The sequence below is a fragment of the Hyperoodon ampullatus genome, assembly GCF_949752795.1.
Source record: "Hyperoodon ampullatus genome assembly, chromosome: 13".
Lineage (NCBI taxonomy): Eukaryota > Metazoa > Chordata > Mammalia > Artiodactyla > Ziphiidae > Hyperoodon > Hyperoodon ampullatus.
This window is the reverse complement of record NC_136926.1, coordinates 20,225,010-20,248,547: the sequence shown is the minus strand read 5'-3', so window position 1 is coordinate 20,248,547 and position 23,538 is coordinate 20,225,010. Positions and strand designations below refer to the sequence as shown.

General features: G+C 38.2%; 1 protein-coding gene across 3 annotated transcripts in view; it reads right to left on the bottom strand.

Annotated features, from left to right (window-relative positions):
- The window catches only part of GRK3 (G protein-coupled receptor kinase 3), a gene marked incomplete at both ends in the record, with an annotated part of 119,642 nt that overhangs the window by 45,267 nt on the left and 50,837 nt on the right, over positions 1-23,538 (bottom strand). For all 3 annotated transcript variants that reach the window (XM_079717068.1, XM_079717069.1, XM_079717070.1), the window contains 4 exons: positions 3-64; positions 5,288-5,362; positions 7,036-7,137; positions 17,779-17,852. In XM_079717068.1, coding sequence (XP_079573194.1) covers positions 3-64; positions 5,288-5,362; positions 7,036-7,137; positions 17,779-17,852 — 313 coding nt within the window. The remainder of the gene's footprint in view (positions 1-2; positions 65-5,287; positions 5,363-7,035; positions 7,138-17,778; positions 17,853-23,538) is intronic.

Sequence of the window (23,538 nt, the reverse complement as noted above, 5' to 3'; positions counted from 1 at the left end):
ACCTTTCCATGAATTTTTGAAAGATGCTGCCTCGAAGACTTTCACAAATTTCTTCTATGTATGGCTGGAAAGGATGGAAAAGAAATTCCACACTGCATCAGTAAGAACAAAATAAAGTGAAAAACAGAAAAGGACGGGACTCAGACGAGGTGAGGCTCCAAATTACGTGCTCCCACAGCACCTGGTACTCGCCCTTGGCAGCCTTGTCCGGTTTTCACCAATGGGCTCATGGTCACGATTATTTACTTGTGGTAATCTACACCACTCAACGGCATGTTCCACGCAGGCAAGGACAGGTCTGTCCTGTGTGCCACTGCATCCCTCCTGCCTAGCACGGCTCCTGGCAAGTCACAGACACATCTTAAATGGCTGGAATTAGCTTCATGGGCATGTGACCCATGCAGTCCCACAGAAGAGCCCAGGGCTCGGTTTGCTGCCCTGCTGTTGTCATCCTGAAATTCTTAATAATTTCTGAACAAGGGCCCCCAGGTTTTCATTGCATACTGAGCCTTGTAAGTTACATAGTGCATCCTATAAATTACTATTAATTATATAATTGCTATTAATTATGATTATCATAAATGATCAGCATTAATATTGACTTTTAAAGACGAAAAGCCAAGAGACCCATGGAGTAAATATTTTTTAAATCAGCTATTCCCAAGGTCTTTGAGCAAGTTCACGGCTAAGCAGGGGTTAAGGCAAGGGCTCCTTGCTCACATGCGCAGTGCCCTTTCCCTGTGGAGAACAATCTACTTCAATATCATGCCACTTTACACATTACCAAATAAACTGCATAAACTTATTTTCCACGGGATAGACTTCAAATCAAAACTATAAAAATATCAAATGCGAACATCTCACAGCTCAGCCTGGAGCCACTTAGATAGCTTTGGAAAATATCTTCATACCCTACACTCACTGAATGATGCAAATTTAATGTTTTCTGTGTCTTCATAGATCATCCTGAAAATGTGAAAAAAGAAGGACCAGATCAGGAACTGTCCAAGGCAAGTGATCAAACTAGGAAGTCTGCAGAAGCCACAGTCACCAACACAGGCAGTGAGACCACCGCAGCTCGCCTGGGAGCCTCACTTCCTGCCACGAGGCTAAGCCACCTCCACCCCCTGGCAGGGCTACTGCTGCTGTCCTGGGCGGGGTACTGGAACTGGTCACTAAAACCAAATAGACTTTGTTCCCTCCTTAGTAACGGGGGAAGCTGAACTCTCTCTCTGAAGCCCTTTCCAGCTCTAAAGTCCTGTGTTTCTATGATGACACATAATAGCAATCTTCACTAACTCTTCTAGATGCTAAAGACCAAGGGCCACAAGTCTCAAGAGGCTCAAAAGACAAAAGAGATCAAGTGTTGAAAGATATATGAAAAGCCTAAATTTGTATATCACAGATTTTCTATTTACAAAAACTGTTACGTTAATATTCTTTCATATTTTATAAAACAGCCTGTACTTTTGCTAATAAAATAAAAGTTCACCAGAAATTCTTAAGACTGCCACTTTCAACACAAAGAACTACAAAATGTGTCGGGTAAGCAGTGCAAAAGCGAGAGTTCAATAGTGGGGTCATGAGCAAACAACCTCACCTGATTCTCAGTTCCCTTAATCTGTAAAATGGGAGAGTCACATCTAATTTTCAAGGCCACTGTGAGAATTTAATAAGATTAAGAATGTTGAGAGCCAAGCACAGGGCCTGGAATGTTCTAGGAACCTAAATGTAAGCCAGGACCCCTCCCGACATTTGCCACCAAATGTACCTGTGCAATTATTTATTTCTAAAGTCAATTTTGCAAACAAAAAGAATAAAAAGTATTTTGTTTTTACTTTCAGAGCATTATTTTATACTACCTTCTTCTTGATAAGAAATTTCAACTCAGGCATCACACTTCCTGATGTCTAAATGTATGATAAACCTACAGTAATCAAAATAGTATCGTACTGACATAAAAACAGACATTATGGACCAATGGAACAGAATAGAGAGTCCAGAAATAAATCCACACACTTATGGTCAACTAACCTTTGATAAGGGTGTCAAGCACACAATGCGGAAAGGATAGTCTCTCCAATAAATGGAGAATGAGACTGGACCCTTACCTCACACATATACAAAAATCAACTCAAGATGAATTAAGGACTTAAATATAAGACCTGAAAGTGTACAACCACTAGAAGAAAACACAGGGGAAAAAACGTCTTGACATTTGCCTGGGTGATGATTTTTTGGATGTGACATCAAAAATTCAGGCAACAAAAGCAAAAACAGACAAGTGGGATTGCATCAAACTAAAAAGCTTCTGCAGAGCAAAGGAAACAATTACCAGAGTGAAAAGCCAATCTGTAGAATGAAAGAAGATATTTGCAAACCATATATCTGATAAAGGGTTAATATTCAAAATATACCAGGAACTCGACTCAATAGCCAAAAACCAAATAACCCGATTCAAAAGGGGGCTGGCTGAGGACCTGAATAGACATTTTTCGAAAGACATACAAATGGCCAACAGGCATATGAAAAGGTGCTCAACAACACTAACTATCAAGGAAATGCAAATCAAAGCCACAATGAGATATCACCTCACATCTGTTAGGATGGCTATTATCAGGAAGTCAAGAGGTAAGTTGTTGGTAAGGATGTAGAGTAAAGGGAGCCCTTGTGCACTGTTGGTGGGAATGTAAATTGGTGCAGCCATTATGGAAAACAGTATAAGGATTCCTCAAAAAATTAAAAACAGGACTACCATATTATCCAGCAATCCCCCTTCTGGTATATATCCAAAGGAAATGAAATCAGTATCTTGAAGAGATATCTGCATGCCCATGTTCACTGCGGCATTATTCACAACGGTAAAGATACGGAAACAACCTAAGTGTCTATCAATGGATGAATGGATAAAGAAAATGTGGTATGGATACATACATATATATATATATATATATACACACACACACACACACACACACACAATGGTATAGTATTCAGTCTTTAAAAAGAAGGAAATCCTGCCATTTGTGACACCATGGGTGAATGTGGAGAACATTATGGTAAGTGAAACAAGCCAGACACAGAAAGACAAATATGATATGATTTCGTCCATACGTGGAATCTAAAAAAAGTCTAACTCATAAAAGCAGAGTAGAATGGTGGTTGCCAAGGGCTGGGAAGTGGGGGAAATGGGGAGATGGTGGTCAAAGGGTACAAAGTTTCAGTTATGCAGGATAAATAAGTTCTGGAGAGCTAATGTACAGCATGGGGACTACAGTTAATAATACTGTATTGTACACTTGAAATTTGCTAACAGAGTGGATCGTAAGTGTTCTCACCCCCACACATACACACAAACACACACACACAAATGTAACTAGGTGAGGTGATGGATATGTTAATTAGTTTGATTATGACAATCACTTCACAACGAATACGTATATCAAAACATCACATTGTACACCTACAATTATATACAATTTTTATTTGTCAATTATAACTCAGAAAGTCAGGGGAAAAAAAGAAATTCCAACTCAAAGAATATCCACTAACTTTATGGTTAATGTCCCTCTACAAACAGGACATCCAAACATATAACTTCTATCTATACTTTGATCACTGTGTTCTGATGGTACATGTCACACTGAATTGCACTAATACACCTTCTTATTTAAATCAACTTAATAGGGACTATTTCCTTCACCTTTGAAATAAGAATACCAGCCATTCTATATCTATTTTTTCAGAACATTATTTAATTATTTTCTTATGAACAAATCAGTAAAGTGGTTTTGAAAGATATTGGAGAAGCTCCTAAATGACTGTTCCTTGAAGGCACAGAGAGAATTTTGGTGGTCTTTGTATCTCATCTGGAACTATCTTTTTAAATGCTATTTATGCTGCAGGAAAAGCTAGCATCAGAGTTGTAAAATCCACGTACTGCGAGGTATAATTTAGCAACGTTAGGTGTAATTGACTACGAGACTGTCTCTGAACAGCGTCAAAGTCAGACAACTCAAGTTCTGACAGGAAAATATCACAAAGGCAACAAACGGCAGATATTCACGTTGCACTTTTTGAATGTACAGTGTTTGATAAGAGCTGACATTTGTGGAGCATGGCAACAGACAGGCCTAGTGCAAAGCAACTCACATGCACTGAATCCTCAAGACCCCTGTTTGCGGGAGAGCCTGCTGTCACTTCCGCTTCACAGATGGGAAAACTGAAGGGAGGAGAGGTATGGTAGCTTGCCCAGGGTCTCGAAATCCAGGGCACTTAATTTCAGAGCCCAAGCTTATAACCAACTAGACTATAAAAGGTGTTACATTTTAAGAAAAGTCCATCTAATTATTTTAGCAGAAAGGCAGCACGCGGTCTGTTACTGTACTCAAATGTTCTCGGAGCCAAATCAATATTTTCTCTATAAAATAATCAGATTCATTTTGTATGTAAATAAAACCTATCATAAGGCACCTAGGTAAAAATCAACTTACTTCTCTGTAAATTACTGAATAATCCAGGAAATGGATAAATTATTTTCATTATGAAAATCATTACATTAATGAATGGCATTCTTTCACATTTCTTATGACTCACAGAAACATGAAAAGTACATTATCCACTTGAAAATTTGACCGTGTCCTTGCAAGCTGCCACCTCTATAGGAAACCCACAGGATGAGAGAAAAGGCTTTGGGGAGGAGAAACCATTACACCTGAAGATCAGCAAATGCATCGGCCCATCAGTTGTGGATCAAGTTTTCTGAGGCTTGTCAATTAAATCTGCATGACTGTGCTGTGTTCAAGATACGAGGAGCCAGGGCAAAGTCCAGTTCCTCAGTCACGACACCAAGGCCGTTCAAACATTCCCTCTTGATTCTTGAAAATGGATCTATTTCATCTGGGGGATAATCACCGTGGGGGTCAACACCTGTACCACTAGAAAGTAAATCTTGTCAAGTCCCCGCTCTTCACAGGTGCCTGGGATGTCAAACAGGAAAAGGCTTTTTCCTCCAATGTCTTGTCTTGATTGATTTATAGAAAACAACATTACAAGAACGCTCCAGTGGCGTTTTTCAGGAAAGCCTTCACGAAGACTGTCGGCAGAACAGCACATTTCAATGAGAAGACAGACAATACTAAACTTCAGTTCTTCCAGATAAACCTCCACGTACGAAATACAGCCTCATATGTCAATTCCCCCAGCACTTCCACACATGCAAAGAATGTCCCCAAATCCAATTGTTAAGCAAATTAGAAACATTTATTGTGAAAGCACTTTATCTTACCTGAAAAAGAGTTGATGACACTTGTTTCTTGGATAGATGACTTTGCACATGTTCTACAGCTTGCTTTGAGAATGGCTTTTAAAAATCAAAAAAACAATGTTTTTGCCACAAATATAAAACAGAGCAAACCTCTGTATGTTTTACGACATCAAACATAAAATTTAACACAAAAATTGCTAAGCAGTAACCTATAGGAATTCCATCAACACGCTTCTTTAAAAAAATTTGTTGGTTGTCTGCAGGCAAGCCAAACAGATGACTGCTCCTCTGAACTTCCAGAGTTCTTAGATACCATGTCGAGAAGGATGCTGTGCACGGGGGCATCCAACTGACATACCTAATCCCACAGGAGATCAAGATGACTTCGATTAAAAAAAGCTGTAAGGAATCGTATTATCACCTTATTCAATGCATCATCCCTCAACTGGCTGATACTGGGGTCCTAAACATGTAAAATTTCTATTGTATGAGAGAAAGTGAATGCATGATAATATACCTAAGAATTAAACGTCAGGACTGCAAAGCTAAATCACGGTGTTGAAAAGACTCTAGGTTAAGGAAAATCTTGCTGTAACCACAGGGGAGAGGAATTGGTTCTAAAACAATGAAACTCACACTGACAAAGGACACACACTGTCCTCCCCCAAAACTTCAAATTACGTCTGCAGCAACGCACGAGAAGAAGAGCTTGAAAAGCATATCACACTGCTAAAACCCCTCTAAATTGTTGACCTATACGAAAACTACGTTTACAGAGGCTTTCACAGTGAACACCTGGCATTTACCAAGGTTCAACCATTCTCCAGCAAGGTAGCAAGGCACAGAGCATTACGATTAACTCTAGCTCAGAAGTTCAGTAAGCACTGTAGACAACACAATAAACACAGAAGCACAAACATATATCGTCATGACCACTGCTGTCCAGTCAGGCTCTCTGCAATGCTGGAAATGTGGTGAACCTGGGCTGACGCAGGAGCCACCAGCCACATGTGGGTACTGAGCCCTTGAAATGTGGCCCATGAGGAATTAAACTTTTAATTCCATTTTAATTAATTTAAACAATTTAAATACCCACATGTGGCTAGTGGCTACTGCATTGGACACAGCAGCCCAGGGCTCTTAGGATACTCCTTTGGAAAACAAGTCTTCATGTAGAGAGATTACATGGTAAATTTTCATTATTAATTATTCCACTCACTCCTGGTGGAATAATTTCCTAGGAACCCAGCTTATCCTAATGACTGAATTAGATTGTTTCTCTGATTTATCAATACAAGGAAAAAAAATGGTTTCAACCATCATTCAACTATTAATGAACTACATTAACACAATAATTACAATCCTCCTTATTAATTCAAAGAAAGCAGTTAATATTTTTTATTGATCAATATATGATTAGCCTAACTGTTAAAGGAGAGCTAAATGAAAAACAATAAAGCTTAATTTCCTAAAGAAAGTCTAGAATTGAGGTTGGCTTTTTCTTCCATTGATCTGCATTAGCCATTTTATCAATGTTTGCAGTGAAAGTATCCACTTTTGGAAACATACCAAGAGTATATGGAGCAACAGATCCTGGATCAGTGTTATCAGGAAACAAATGACAAAAACAGAAGAAATGGGTTCCATCCTGGATGAATATCATTTAATTTTTAAACCTCTTCCTCCTACTTTAACTTTCATCCTGGAAATGTTTGAAGGCTGTCTCTTATTTACCCATATTAAGTAATAAAACAAAAAGAGATACTTACATGTGAACAAGACAGCAGCTCCTTCATGATGTAAGTATCATAAATTTGTCGACTTCTACAAAGGCGATCTTCCTCATTCTCAAGCTTTTCATATTCTTTTATCTGGATGGTTAAAAGTTACCATTGTTAGGTATTGTCTTCCTAGAAACTTACTTTATTGAAGGATATTACTAGTCTTGGCAGAAACCACTTCCACATGAGATCAAGCAAATTACTTGAATCGGCCATTCCACAGGAAACAACTACTTCTAATGTTGTAATAATGAAGTTGGAATAATTTAAATTCAACTCGGAACATACGAATGGATTTTTTCCTATGATGAACCTTGTCGCTTAAATTTAGAAACACAATATTAGGAAACAAATACTGCCATGGTTACAATTATCTTAACGATGCACCAGCCATGGACCATTCATCCTTGCCAAGTCTCCTTTCCAAAGCACAAATAATTTAAATTTGTCCATAATCCAGTTCTAAGAGTTATGATGGGGCTCATTCTCACTCAACCACAGTGTTACAAAATTCAGGAGGAAAAAATAATAATAAATTGCTAGGTTTCCTGCAAAGAGATTTTTAGAAATCAACTAAATATTTTGGAAATGCATTAACCATAGATAAAAGCATTGGTTTTTCACACTGGAACCTTCTCTGCACTCTAAAAGTATTAACAGAAAGGTTCCTTCAAATTGTATGTTTTGCCAATAACTTAAGGGAGGTAACCTGACGGGTGTTAAGATAGACCAAATAATAAAATGAGCTTTGGAAATATTGGCTTTATGAGGACATGGCCCCTATTACTCCAACCTCAAAACAGAAGTTCTCAGATCAGAGAAGTATTTTTATTTATTTACAGAAATACATTTAATCTAAAAGACAAGAAGAGAATGAAAACACAAATGAAATATGGAGCTGGTAGGAAGACTGTAGCAAAGATTTTCAATATAATGACTAATAACTACATATAACTTATTTTTGGAAAAACAAATGCTCCCACCAAGGAGACAGTTGTCATACTGACTTTCATAATATCTGAGTGCTCTTTATTCTGCTATGATAAAAAGTGGGGCTGATTACTCCTATGGGAGAGAGTATAAACTGAATAGAAATAAGTTACCTTTTTTACTGTACAGTCTAACAGTTTTGAAATCAAAACCAGTAAATCCTATGAAAATTTCTGATAATGAAAGGGCACGGTCGGCAGGGAGAGGAATATGTACAATTCTGACGTCCTATACGAAGGCTAACTGGTTCACACACTGAGAAAAATTCTGGGATCATCTTAATTGCCCTTAAATATCATCAGTGAGATGGCTGAAATTCACAAGTCTGTAACTGCCTGGGCTTAGAATGGAGTCTTCTTGGAATAGACACTAAAATTTAACAAAAAGGCAAGAGGACTAGGGTAGGTTGATACCCCATCCAAGAGGAAAACACTTAAAAAAATTTTTTTCTTTTTAAATTTTTATTGAAATATAGTTGATTTACAATGTTATGTTAGTTTCAGGTATACAACAAAGTGATTCAATTATATATATACATATATATATATACACATACATACACACACACACATATATTCTCTTCCATTATAGGTTACTATAAGATATTGAATATAGTTCCCTGTGCTATACAGTAGATCCCTGTTGGTTATTTGTTTTATATAGAGTAGTGTGTATATTTTAACCCCAAACTGCTAATTGATCCCTCCCCCCATCTTTTGGTAACCATAAGTTTGTTTTCTATGTCTATGAGTCTATTTCTGTTTTGTAAATAAGCTCATTTGTATCATTTTTTTAGATTCCATATATAAGCGGTATCATATATTTGTCTTTCTCTGTCTGGCTTACTTCACTTACTATGATAATCTCTAGGTCCACCCATGTTGCTGCAAATGGCATTATTTCATTCTTTTGTATGGCTGAGTAATATTCCATTGTGTGTGTGTGTGTGTGTGTACACACACACACACACACCCCACATCTTCTTAATCCATTCATCCGTCAATGGACATTTAGGTTGCTTCCATGTCTTGCCTATTGTAAATAGTGCTGCTATGAATACTGGGGTGCATGTATCTTTCCAAATTATATTTTTCTCCAGAAGGAAAACACTTTTTTAATGAAGAAGCAATTCAGCAATGTTGGCATAACCAAAGGATCTGGGCTTAATCATCCAAGGTTAATTCAGGAGAACACGTCTAAAGGTTCAAATACCATGCCAGATGCAAGTACGGAAGCTGCAAGGAAACAGAAGCCAGACACAGAAATCTGAGGCAGAGTCAGAAAATAAACAAAGGACTCTAGTTTGGTAGATTTCTTTTGATGTTTTGCTTTAGTAAGGTCCAGAAATTAATGCCAGAATGCTAGGATAGAACAGGTGGACTGTTAGTGAACCAAGGGCAAACGTTTCTGCCTAAACATACAAACTCTAGGAAAACTAAACCTTCATGGAATCATTATCCTTGAAAACAAGTGTAATGAAACCGAAGTCTATGTTCTGGGGACCTATAAAGCAAGCTGACATCTGGTTAAGCAAATGCTGATTCTATGGGAGTTTTCTATGAACCGTAATAATCTGACAATACAGAAAATTCTAGTTTCTTGCACAAATGATGCTCTGAACCACAATTCTGGCTTTAGTAAGTGCCTCGTATCTCATAAACTCCAATTTGAACAACAGAAAACGTTAATTCTTAGTAGGCAAAGAAACAGCCTAAAGCATCCCTGGCTGTAATTCACTTTCTATTATCAGTTAAGACCACTAATTAAAGAACATGCAGTCAAGTATCAATTGGCTCTAGACAGGATGTCCTGATGTGCAGAGCAAATGCCACCCCTAATTCTGGCAGTCAGGCTGTCCAGAGAACCTGAGCAGGCAGAGGCCCAAGTTCAAGGTGAAAAGTCTCTACTAGAGCAGAACAGAAGCTTCGCCATCAGTGATGAACATTCACTAACCGTGTAGTCCTCCCTTTCTGCTTTGGTGGTTACAAAGCTTACAGCTGAACATGTAGCCTAAATACATAGAACCCTAAGAGCAAGCCCTTTTGGTCCACAGCTGTCATGGTCCCCACTTTCTTGCCTCCCGTTTTTCCCACTACCATTCCCATGAGACGGTCTAGTAAAGTCACTAAGGGCCTCTGCCTTGACCAATCAAGGATCTCTCTTTTTGCCCTTAGCTTCCTGACATCCCAGCAGCATTCAGCTCAGTGGTCCCCTCCTGCCTTCTTGAAGGCTATCTTCTCTGACTTCTGGGATCTACACTCTGCAGGGGTTCGCCACACTGGCTCCTTTTCTTCAGTTTCCTTTGGTAATTCTTCTTCCTCTGCTATACTCCTAAATACCAGAGTGCCTCAGGCACGGTACTGGGGCACCCCTTTTTCATCCACTATATTCTCCTTAGGTAAAGCTATTCAGTCCCATAGTTTCAAACACCAATTATATTCCAATGACTAAGTGTGGATCTCCAGGACTCACTTCTCACCCAGAGCTCCAGCGTCTAAATATTTAATCACCTACCAGACATTTCCACATCCTCTCTCCCCTAGCCAATCATGCTCTTCCCCTAGTCTTCTTTATCACAGAAATGATAAAACCATCCTCCCAGCTGCTTAAGCCAAAAAAATGGACTAAACATCATTGATTCTGCTCTTTTGCTCACACCCCTGTCCCCACCACCCCCTACATCCAATTCATCAGCCAGTCATGTTGGCTTTATAGTCAAAATTATCACAAACCAGGGCCCTCCTTCAGGTAATAGTGAACTAAACTCTAACAACAATTCTGGACATATATAAAACCCAACTACACTGGACCACCGGAGAGTGACCAAAAGTACAAAGATAATGGAAAAGGGGCATCAAACAGAAGCTGGAAAGTAAGAGAGGATATTCCTGAAAATGAAGAGCCAGAGCAGAGCTCCAAAATTTTACGTACAAACTCTCAAAATCTCTGGTGGACCCCATAATGACATGTGAGCATGACAGACCCAAAGCAGTCCAGCTAAGGTTAAAAGAACTGAACAAGATTCAGTTGCTACCCACTGTATGAGAAGACAGAGCATCAAGTCTGACTAAGCCAAGTTAACTGCTGAGACAAAAAAAATCAATACCCTTTGGAGAAGCAGAGTTTAGAGTATCTACAATATCAATGAACAAGATATAATCTAAAATTACTCTATCTATGTAGAAACAGAGAAATGTGGCTCATACGCAAGAGAACAGACCATCAGTGAAGACCAATCCAAGATGATTCTGATGGAATTATCAGAAAAGGATTTTAAAGGAGCCGTTATAACTATACTAAAAGATGTACAGAAAATATGCATGTAATGAATAAGAAGATAGGAAATAGCAGCAGAAAAATAATAACTATGAAAAGAACCACAGGGAAATCTTATCTGAAAAAAAATTCAATGGATGGACATAATAACAGACTAGAGTTGGCAAAAGAATCAAGGAATTTGAAGACAGCTCCATAAAAATTATCTAATCTGAAGAAAAGAAAGAAAAAAATTGGGGGGAGGGAAATGGAACAGGGAATCAGTGATATCTAGGATAATATCAAAAGATCAAACCTACATATGATTGGAATTCTAGAGAGAGGAAAAAAAAGAGACTGGGGTAGAAATAATGTTTTATAATGGCCCAAATGTTACCAGATTTGGTGAAACATATAAATTGACAGATTCAAGAAGCTAAGTGAAAGCCACAAAGGATAAACACAATATGTGAAATTACTCCACTAAAATGCACCTCCTCAGAAGTCAGTCTTTGACCAAGAAATTTAAGGTGGCCACCAAATCACAATACATCACATTCAGTTGTGAGTCTGTTTTGAATCACTGCATAGCAATTACCATTTCCTGATATATTTCCTATTTATTTATTACTGGTTTACTGTCTGTTTCAGCAAAAATAGGAGCTCAAAGAGAGCACAGACTTTGTCCATCTTGTTCATCCAAACAATGCTTTCCAGCATTAGTGTTTGATAAATATTGGTTGCATGAGTGAAGAAAAGTCTGTGTAGCAACTTTACCTCTGATCTTATATTTTCTGTTTTCCGTGATTTATTATTAAACCTAGGTGTAATATAAATATTTTTATAAGCTGCGTCTAAATCTAACTGGAACAAGGAAGTGTATAAACCAACACACCGAGCAGTAGCTATGTGTCAGGTGCTGTTCTGGTGTGTTGCATACACACATGACAACCCTAAGGACAGACACTGCTATCACCCTAATTTTTAGATGAGGAAACCCAGATAGAGTGAAGCAAGACTCCTTGCCCAACTTCAGGCAGCTAATCACTAGCAGTGTCCAAATCCAAATCCAGATGGTCTCAGTTTAGAGCTGGAACTCTTTACCACCATGTTACAGCATATACCTAAGCAGCATATTATAGATATTACAGTTCAGAAAGCAACTGTCCATCTGGCATCCCATTTGAGACTCTCAGCCTGTGAAATAGCAGGAGATGATTACTAACCTCATTTCATAGATAAAGTAACAGATGCTCAAATATTAAGTTCCCATTCTATGAGCTCAAGTACAGGACAGTGTCTTGGTTCACACTTGTAAGCTCTGGGTCTGACACAAGGTAGATGCTTCAGGGTTTGCTCAATGACCAGCACCATATCCCACAGCAAGTGAGAGGGCACAGCACAGCTGCACCTAGATCCTAGCTGGGCCTGCTGTCTAGGAGTCAAACAACGGTCAAGTGAAAATACTGATGACACACACACACCAGCAGCAAGCATATATTAAGTATTCCATGGGCATCACAGGCAACAGTGTAAGAATCAGAGAAGCAAAGCAATCACGGAAGACTGGGATGACTGTACAGACAGGCTTTACTGGAGAATACAGAAACTGACCTTGGCCTTAAACGAAGCAAGGCTTTCCACAAGCCGAGAAAGGGAAACAGCATCCTAGGCTGGGGGAAGGACATAAGGAAAGTAATAAAAAGAAGAACTGGGCTCGGTGGGTTCAGGTAATATCGGTTACTGGAAGGTCTATGTAAGAAGGTAGTGAAAGAGAAAGAGGGAAATGTAAGCGATAACTAACGCAGAGATATGTGAGTGTTGGAAGAAGCAATTTGGACTTCAGACCACAGGAAAATGGGTAACCACTAAGAGTCCGGGGACACAGAAAAATGGAAATACAATGGACAACATACACATTGCAAGATATCTGACAACAGAGTTTTCTAGGGATCAGGATCATAAAACTAGAAATTAAAGAATCCACTAGGCTGGTGAAACCAAGGAGTCAGAATTACTGATAACTTCAATCTTGGAGGCTGTACTGACTTACACAACTGTATTTGAAACTCCAAGGTGGATGGTATTGTCAATTAAAGAACACAAAGCAAGTTGCTGAGGAGCCCTGAAGCATTTTCCTCCAAGGGGATAACCTGATAAGCCAGATCCATCACACCAGGCCAGGAGAGAGGAGAGAAGAGCTGTGGAACAAGCCAACGAAGAGGAACTCCGATGTCTAAAGTTCAAATGGAAACACATCAGCAGCAGTCACCACCATACTGGCCAGAAGTGCTTAAGAAATAACTACGTAGGTTGCCCATCTGTTTCATCTACTAAAGGAGATTGCTTTCTCTTTGACAAAGCAGCTGAGTACATGCTGAAATTGGAGAGGTGAAGCTTTTAAGAACACAGGAAAGAAAAAAAATTTTTGACACATCAAGCTGTGAGTCTCGTCCAGATAAAATGCTTGATTCAGACTGAAATAATAAAGTCACTTCATACTCAGTGGAAGACTTTTGGATTTAGCTTACTTTTTTTTCACATGATGCTAAATGTGCATCATCATTTGATCATTCTTCCTGGAAATACATTAATATAATTTTAAAAATGTAGAAAAATGTCATTTTCATGTATATTAATAAACCAGGAAAAAAGGGAATATTCTTCCAATTTTCAAAGATACAACGATTACTAATATCAGCCCTAATTATGCCATGCTTTCTTTGGACCATTTCAAATGTTTTAGGGTAAAGACAGATCATGCTAATAATATTAGCATATGTCATTTCTTAAATATATTTCAATTAATATATTCTCTAATTTCAATTTTAATTTCCTCTTTGACCCTTAAATTATTTAGAAGTTATTTGTTTCCAGGCAGCTAAGGATTTCTTACTTAACACTGTTATTAAATTTGAGCTTAAGGCCACTGTGGTCAGAGAACATACTCTGAACAATTTCTATCTTGAAATTTACAGAAAGTTTTCTTTAGGGTGCAGCATATGATCTATTTTGGTAAATGTTTAATACATACTTTAAAGAATGCAAAACTCTGTTTTTGCTGGGTCAGTTAGGTCAAGTTTATTCATCACTTTATTAAGATCTTCTATATCCTTACTAATTTTTTGCCTGTTTGTTCTACAAGTTCTTGAAGTATGTAGGTATCCCACTGGGGTTGTAGAATTATTTTCTTTTGGATCTTCCTGCCAATCTTTGCTTTAAATATTTTAAAGTTCTGTTATTTGTAAGATACAGATGCTGACTCCTCAGTCGTTATGAAATAATCTCTCTTTATCTCAAAGTAGCATTGCCATGTACTTTGTCTGATATTAGTATAGCTATACCAGCTTTGCTTCGGTTAGTGTGTATTATATATCCTCTTCCATCCCTCTGTTTAAAGTATACCACTTCTTTAAAAATTGAATCACTATACTGTACACCTGTAACTTATATAATATTGTACAGCAACTATAGGTTAATCAAAAAATAAAATATCTTAAAATACATAAATAAAGCATCTCACTTGTAAGCAGTATATAACATGGTTTTGGTTATTTATCCAGTCTGACAAACTTAGTCTTTTACTGGGAGTATTTAGTCCATTTATATTAAATGTAATCATCAATATTTATATAGGTGAATTTATAGTTACTACCTTACTCTTTATTTTCAATTTGACCTCCTACTTTATGTCCACCTTTTATTCTTTTTTTTTTTTTGGATTAATACAATGTTGTTTTATCCCATATCTCCTCTCTTTTAACATACACATTTTATTCTTTTAAAAGTTACCTTAGAGATTACAATATGCATCCTTTACAAATCAATGCAAATTATTATTTTTACTATCCCTAATAATCCTAGAATCTTAAAATATTTTAACTTTATTAACCCCTCTCCTGCCTTTTGTGCTACTCTCATACATTTTTTTTTTTTTTGCAGTATGTGGGCCTCTCACTGTTGTGGCCTCTCCCGTTGCGGAGCACAGGCTCCAGATGCGCAGGCTCAGCGGCCGTGGCTCACGGACCCAGCCGCTCTGCGGCATGTGGGATCTTCCCGGACCGGGGCACGAACCCGTGTCCCCTGCATCGGCAGGCAGACTCTCAACCACTGCACCACCAGGGAAGCCCACATTTTAGTTTTATACACACTTTAAACTCTAAAAACATATTATAGTTTTGTATGGTCAACATTCATATATTTCACATACATATTTACTCTTTATGATGTCTTTCATTCCTTCCTGCATTCCTGCAATCTGGGGTAATTTCCCTTCTGCTTACAGTAGCTCCCTTTAGTATTTATAGTAATGGAGTTTCACTACTGACAAATTCTCTTGGTTTTTGTCTGAAAATATCTTTATTTCACCTTCATTTTTGAAGGAAGTTTTGGCTGAGGAAAGAATTCTAGGTTGGCAGCTTTTTTCTCTCATTACTTTAAATATGGCCATTTCATTGTCTGTCTTTCTTTTTTCTTAATCATTTATTTTAATATGGCACAGACATTTTGTTCATATTACTGCCCCTTTAAAAATGAGGTGTCTTTTTCTAACCTCTGGTTGCTTTTAAAATTTTCTCTCTGTCACAGGTTTCCACAGTCTTATATTGATGTGCAAAGATACGTTTCCTCTGTACTCATCCTGCTTGGGGTGTTCTAAGTTTTTTGAATCTGTAAGCTGCTGACTTTCATCATTTTGTAATATTCTTAGTATTATATCTTCAAATACTGCTTCTGTCCCATTCTCTCTCTTCCTTTCTGGGAGTCCAACTTTACATGTGTTAGACCTTTTAGGTATGCCTCACGTGTCTCTAATGCCCTTATTTCTTTTTTATATTCTTTTTTCCCTGTATTTCAGTTTGAGATGACCTACTGACCTGCTTCCCTATTCATTAACCCTGTCCCGCATTGTGACAATCTGCTATTGGTTCTAACCACTAGGTTCTAATTTCAAATACTTTATGTTCTAGAATATCTGTTTGGTTTTCCACAATACATTCAAATTATGCTGAAACTCTCTATTCCTCCATCTAATTATTTTATCCATCTTTTCCTCTATTGTCTGGAACATATTATTTACAGTTATTTTTAGGTACTTGTCAACTAACTCCAATATCTGATTCATCTATGGGTCTGCTTCTATTGCCTTGTTTATAAGTCATGTGATCTTGCTTCTTAGGTGGAAAATCATTTTTTACTGTATGGTGAAGATTGGAGAGTCTCTATATATTGTTATTTTCTACCTGCAAAAGAGACAGAGGGCTCCCCTTATTCTCTGCTGCACAGGTAGGGAGGGAGTTCATCACCCAACAGGGGATTGGGCTGGGCTGGGCTGGTCTGGTCTGCCATTTGTATAGGACTCAGTCTGCCTCTGGTTGGTCCCTGTTCCTAAGGCCTGGCTCTCCATGGAGTTCAATGAGACCTCTGTCTCCTCAGCACTGGATTCAGTTCTGCCCTTAAGAAGTCTTCAGGATAGGTCTTTGGCCCCCGGCCCACTCAAGCTTCAAAACTTGGCATGTGTCTTGAGCAGGGGACTCATCATGTTTTGGGGGCTCCTCCAGCTTCATCGTTTTTTTTTTTAAATATGTTTGATGTTATAATTTTTTTTATTGTTTTTTTGGGGGTGGGAGGGTGAGGGTTTGTCTGCACCGCACGGCTATGGGATCCTAGTTCCCTGACCAGGGACTGAACCCAGGCCCTTGGCAGTGAGAGTGCGGCGTCCTAACCACTGGACCACCAAGGAATTCCCAGCTTCATCTGTTTTTTACTCCAGATCCAGAAACCTCTTCTGGTTTTTCTGTCTCCCAGAAGCAGCCTCCTGCCAGGGGCCAAAGCTGGATTCTCATCTACCCACCACACCTGGACCAGCTGTCACCCCAGGTGATAAGTGGTTACGGCTCTTCAGTGGGGTTTTCATCTCTTGCCTGTTCTGTTTTCGGATTCCTGCCACAACAGGTGTACATTTCAATACCGTTTAATACCACAAGGCTGTGGGAGGTTTCAATGTGTCTTCCAGAAGCTCTTGGCCTGCCTCTTCAGATCCCCTCCCAATGTCTTGCTGGGAAAACCAGTTGTGGGTCTGAGGCCACTCCTTCCCACCAAGTCTCCAATTTGTCACTCTAGTAATGTGTGACCATAAACCTTTGCTAGTTTCTCTTTCACCCAGTAGCAGCCCCCTGCCTTGCCTTCTGTGTCCAGAATCAGCAAGCTTCTGCAGAAAATAAAATGGCTGGTAATGCTCAGTGCACCTCTGAATGATTCTTCCTACTCTGGAATTTTAGTCCAACTATTCCTCACTGATTTCAGAACACTATAGAGCTTTAAAAATATGATTTTTATAGTTGTTGTCAGCATCTCTAATAAACTATATCTTGTAGTACTGATTACTTTTGACGAATTTCTAAGATATCTAGTAGTCTTAATATTTCCCAAAGTACAGTTTAAATATGCTTTTGAAATAAAAGCATTGATAAAACAGTCACTTCTTACCTCTTCATAAAACTTCACCTGAGGTACAGCTTCATTAATTTCATTCAAACAAAAATCTTTAAATAGCAAGAAACCTAAAGAAAAAGAATAAAAAATTTCAGGGTGGGCGATGAATGTAAATTTTATCCCACAAGGTGTTTTCAAATTCATTTGTTTCGACCTCTTCCTCCCCTACCCTTAAAATAAAAAAGGGGGTTTCAAGAGGCTACTTAATGCCTAAAAGGAAATAATCCAGGTAAAGTAAGAGAATCACACACCTGGTTCCTTGCTTTGAGGTTCCTTCTCTCTTGGCAGCCCCCCTCCCACTTTTAAAAAATGCAGTTAACAGTGCTAGTGGTTACCACCACTTAGTGTTACTGGTCACCAGAACAAGTGGAAGATTAACCAAAGAAATCAGAGATACAGGTAATACAGAAGTTGGTAAGAGTCACCATGGAGCTAATAAATGCTACGCCCACAGAAACAGAATTAAAACTCCCTTAAGAAAAAAAAAAGTACTTTCCTAACCTTTCTCTCACCACTTATCAGCTCAAGTCCCTCCAAGTCCCTACCAAATACCTCGTGCCAGAGCACATCACCCATTCCCAGATGGTGCTTTTCTGCTTCACAACTCCACGCCTCATCTTCAAGCAATCAGTACCTTCTGCCGGGATACCACCCCCATTGCAGAGTGCCTGCTACACAGTGGGAGGCCAATAAATATGTGTTGAAAGAATGTTTGTTTGTATGGCCCTTCCAACATGCCTCTGCCAAAGTGCTCACCCAGGTTAATTATCTGATTTACAAGTCTCCCACCCCAGTACCAAACCCAGTGGCCAGCTCAATGCCTTGCACCTAGTCAAGCCTCAGTGAATGAATGAAGCTGGAGAGGACAAGCTGACACCAGACTGAGGGCAGAGATACTGGAAGATTATGAAAAGTCAAGAGCAATGAGAAGGTCCAAACAATTAAAGGATTGTTAGGAGAGACAGAAGTCACAGGAAAAAAAAAGTGAAGAAAGACTCACAAAAAGTCTAAAATGTTGGGCAAAGGTAGATCAGAACTCCCCAGGCAGGACAGGAAGGAAGCAGCTTTGACAAGATTTTCATTCAAGTTAACGTAAGAGTTATATAACTTGAGCTTGTCTGTTGTTGCCCCATAAATTCCCCTCCATGCTTCCAGGAACATGACCTTTGAAAACGGTAAATGTTTGTTCAGTGGAACTAGAAGAAAGGTATTTGGACTACTTGGTTAAATTGGCAAGACCAGACTAACAGGGGCTGGGTGCACAGCTCCAGCAGTAGCACGGCCGTGCTCATATTGTCAAGGAACTGCAGCAAGGCCAACATATGGAGGGAATAGGGAATTCAGGAAGCAGATGAGTAGGAAGAACTGAAGATGTGAATCTCTACCGATTTGCATGTTAATATTTTTATTTTAAATAAGAGAGAGGTTGACTTTTTGTTCTCATCCATTTCAAAGTAATTTCCAATTTCCCTTGTCATTTCTTCTTTGGCTCATGAGTCATTCAGGAATGTGTAGTTTAATTTCCAGATATTTGGGGGGGGGGGTTTCAGGTATTTTTGGTATACTGATTTCTGTTTAATTCTGTTGTGGTCAGAGAACACATTCAGTAGGACTTCCAATGCTTTTAAATTTACTGAAACTTGGTTTTGGCCCCAAACTTGGTCCCTCTAGGTGAATGTTTCAAGGGTACTTGAAAAAAAAAAAAGAAAAACAGTATATAGGGTGGAGTGTTTCATTAAATAAAGTAGAAAGGCAATTAGGCCAAGTTGGTTGATAGGGTTGTCCGGGTGCTCTAAATCTTACTGAATGTCTATTTATTCTCTCCATTATCGGTGGAGGACTGTTGAAATCTCCACTTGTAAACTGGAAGGGAGGGGAAAGAAAGAAGGAGGAGGATGAAGAAAGGGAGCTGAATGAATAAACATCCAACTTCTTTAGATGTTTACCTACTTCTTTAATGCAATTTTACCTACTTCTTTAATGCAATTTTACTTACTTCTTTAATGCAATTTCCATCATCAATGTGTAAGATAAGCCAAAGAATTATTTGGAACATCATATAGGGGGAAAAAAAACGGTATTTTCTTCGTGGCTGTACATAAACTGAAGCATTACTTTCTATCACAGCAGCTGTTAAAATGGAGCAGCCAGAAGAAAGATATTTTGCCTTTTGGATACATCCTAGATCATTGTGTTCCAGGCTGAATGCAATTTACCTTCATTAGACTTAAATTACATTAAAAAAAAATGAAGCATTACTCAGATTAGAACAAAAGCTAAAGGGCAAAAATAAGGAAATAATTTGCCTAACTGGTTCACTTCATCGGTGCGATTTCTCCAGATTTCAAAGAATAAAAAGTAGTGACCCAACACCTGCTTACTAGGTAACTGTGGAATGTGTTTACCCTTGTTTCTATATTTGAACCACTGCAAACTGCCTGAATACTGATTAACTTCCGAGTGTATGTAACATCCAGGAAAGGCAAACTATCCCAATTTGCCACTAAAATATTCTGCAAAAATTAGTAGAAAATATTGTGTTATCTTTTATAAAAGATCAATTAAGAACTTTTGAAAGCATTAAATATATGTGGTTTCTATGGGAAATTGAAATATAACCACCTAAAAAATTTTAAAGAGGGAAAGAAAAATATGAAAAAAATCTTGTAAGAAATAATACCTGTCCTAGGTTTTACCAAGGAGATTCAAACACTGGGAAGGAGGATAGACTGCATAACTGCTAGAAGTTCCTACCAAAATTTACTCATTTGACAAAGCATTTACTGAGTGTCTCCTAAGAGTCACCGTGCTATATGTTGGTGAAGACAGAGGTTTTCCTATAAGAGACTTATGGGTTTGTGTAAGGGACAGACAACAAAGTAGTAAACAAATGAAATAACTGTAATTTATGGGAAATGATATAAAGGAATTAAATATGATGCTGAGATCAATGATAAAACAGAATGTCAGTAAGACCTCTCTGAGCTGTGGGATAAACAAAGTACAAAGCATTTCAGACTAGAAAAGGCCAGAATGCCTAATCTCACACCTTCTATTCAATATTGTGAGGTCTTAGCCAGTGCAATAAGAAAAGGAAATAAAATTTACTAAAACTGAAAAGGAAGAGTTAAAACTAATTTTATTCCTAGACAACATGATTAACTATATAACAAATCTTATATACAAAATAACTACTGGAATATATAAGTGAATTTAGGAAGATCCATAAATGACCATAAAATACAAGGTCATTAGCTAAAAGAATCAATGACATTAGATACACTCACATCACACAGTTTTAAGATGGAATTTTGAAACAAGTCCATTTGCAATAACATCAAAAAAGAACCAATACTTAAGAATAAATAAATAAGAGATATACAAGGCCACTAAGTGGAAAACTATATAATACGACTGAAAGATGTTAAAGAAGATCTAAATAAATGGAAAGATATAGTCAGTTCATGGATTGGAAGACTCAGTATTGCAGATGTTAATTCTCCCCAAATTGATCTAGGGAGTCAATGCAATCCTAATAATAATCCCCATCGGCTTTTTAAAGAAACTGACAAGCTGATTCTAAAATGTATATGGAAATGAGAAAAACCTGGAATACCCAAAACATCTTGAGAAAGAAGCAAAAGGTTCAAGGACTTACACTGCTTAATTTCAAGACTCATTATACAGCCATGGTAATCAACACAGTGTGGTACTGGCATAAGACTAAATCCGTGAAACAGAATAGAGGATCCAGAAATACACTTATATGTGCTCAACTTATTTTCTACAAAGATAGCAAAGCAATTTATTAGGAAAAGGAAGTCTTTTCAACAAATGGTGCTAGAAAAAACTTATATCCAAATGGGAAAAGAAAAAAAGTAAGAAACAAATCTGAAAAAGGCCTATATCCCATTTATGTATACATTAAAAGAAAAAAAAAAACCTCTTACAAATCAATTTTTAAAAGGAAACAACCCAATAAAAGAATGGGCAAAAAATGTGAACACTTCACAAAGGAAGAAACATGACTAGCCAATAAGCACATTAAAAGGGCTCAATACTGTTGGTCATCATGCAAATATAAATTAAATCACTTTGAGATACCACTTCATAACCGCTAGAAGGGCAGAGTTCAGAAGACTGACAATATCAAATTTTGGCAACCAGAAGCTTCGTTCGCTGAGAAGCATATATAATGTTTTGGACTCCTCATGCCTCTGAATCAACAGGCAAAGGGGAATTACTGTGCTGGCTGGGATGATTGATGGGCTGTGACTCCACAATGGAGGGAAGGGGAAAGAAGGAAGAAGGGAGGAGAAGAATAAAGGGAAGAAGGGGAAGCTCTTCCTTAGCATCAAATACCAACCAAAAACTATAGAAGGAATGATGGAGTTAGAAAATCAATAGGTGGGGCTTCCCTGGTGGCACAGTGGTTGGGAGTCCGCCTGCCGATGCAGGGGACACGGGTTCGTGCCCCGGTCCGGGAAGATCCCACATGCCGCGGAGCGGCTGGGCCCCTGAGCCACGGCCGCTGAGCCTGTGCGTCCGGAGCCTGTGCTCCACAACGGGAGAGAGGCCACAACAGTGAGAGGCCTGCGTACCACACACACACACACAAAAATCAATAGGTGCCAAAACCAGGGGGCAAAAGTTTGATAAGGAACAAAATATTTACACAGTCTCAAAAGTAATTTCCCATATATTACTTATTACTTACAAAGGGAAAGTAAAGACAGGCCACAGATTTGGAGAAAATATTTGCAATATACATATCTGATAGAGAACCTGTATCCAAAGTACACAAAGAATTCTCAAACTCAATGATGAGAATATAAACAATCCAGTATTTTTAAAAATTGAGCAGAAGATTTGAATACTTTCACCAAAGATGATATATAAATGTAAAATAAGCACATGAAATGATGTCCAACATTGTTAATCATTAGGAAAATGCAAATTAAAAACACAGTGAGATATCACTATATACTTTTTAGAATAGCCAAAAAAAAGAGAGAGAGAGAGACAATGCCACTGCTGACGAGGAGAGGATGTGGAGTAACTGGAACTCTCATAGACTGCTAGTAGGAATGCAGACTCATTGGAAAACATTTCTTTAAAGTTAAAATATCCATTTGCCATTCAACCCAAATAATCACACTCCTACGTATTTACCCAATAGGAATGAAAATTGATGTTCACACAAAAATCTGAACACAGATATTTGTAGTAGCTTCATATATAATATCAAAAAACTGGGTATAACCCAAATGTTCTTCAATTGATGACTAGGTAAACTGTGATGTATCCACACAATGGAACACTACTCAACAAGACAAAGGCATGAACTACTGATACATCCACTATAAGTGAATCTCCAATGCACTGTGCTAAGTGAAAGAAACCAGACCCAAAGGCTACATGCTCAATGAGTCCACTTATGTGTCATTCTGGAAAAGGAGGAACCACAGGAACAACTAGATCAGTGGTTGCCGGGGGTTGGGGTGGGGTGTGGCGGTCAACCATAAAGGGCACTAGAACATTTGTGGAGGTGATGAATTACTCTGTATCTTGACTTTGGTAGTCATTATACAACTTTATGAATTTGTCAAAACTCACAGAATTGTACATTGTAGATGGTGAGTTTTACTTAAATTATACCTCAATAAACCTGACTCTTCCTGCCACCCCACCAAAAAAAAAAAAAAAAAAAAAAAAAACTGGTGCTAAAGAAGAAAGAAAAATAAGACTGGGTAC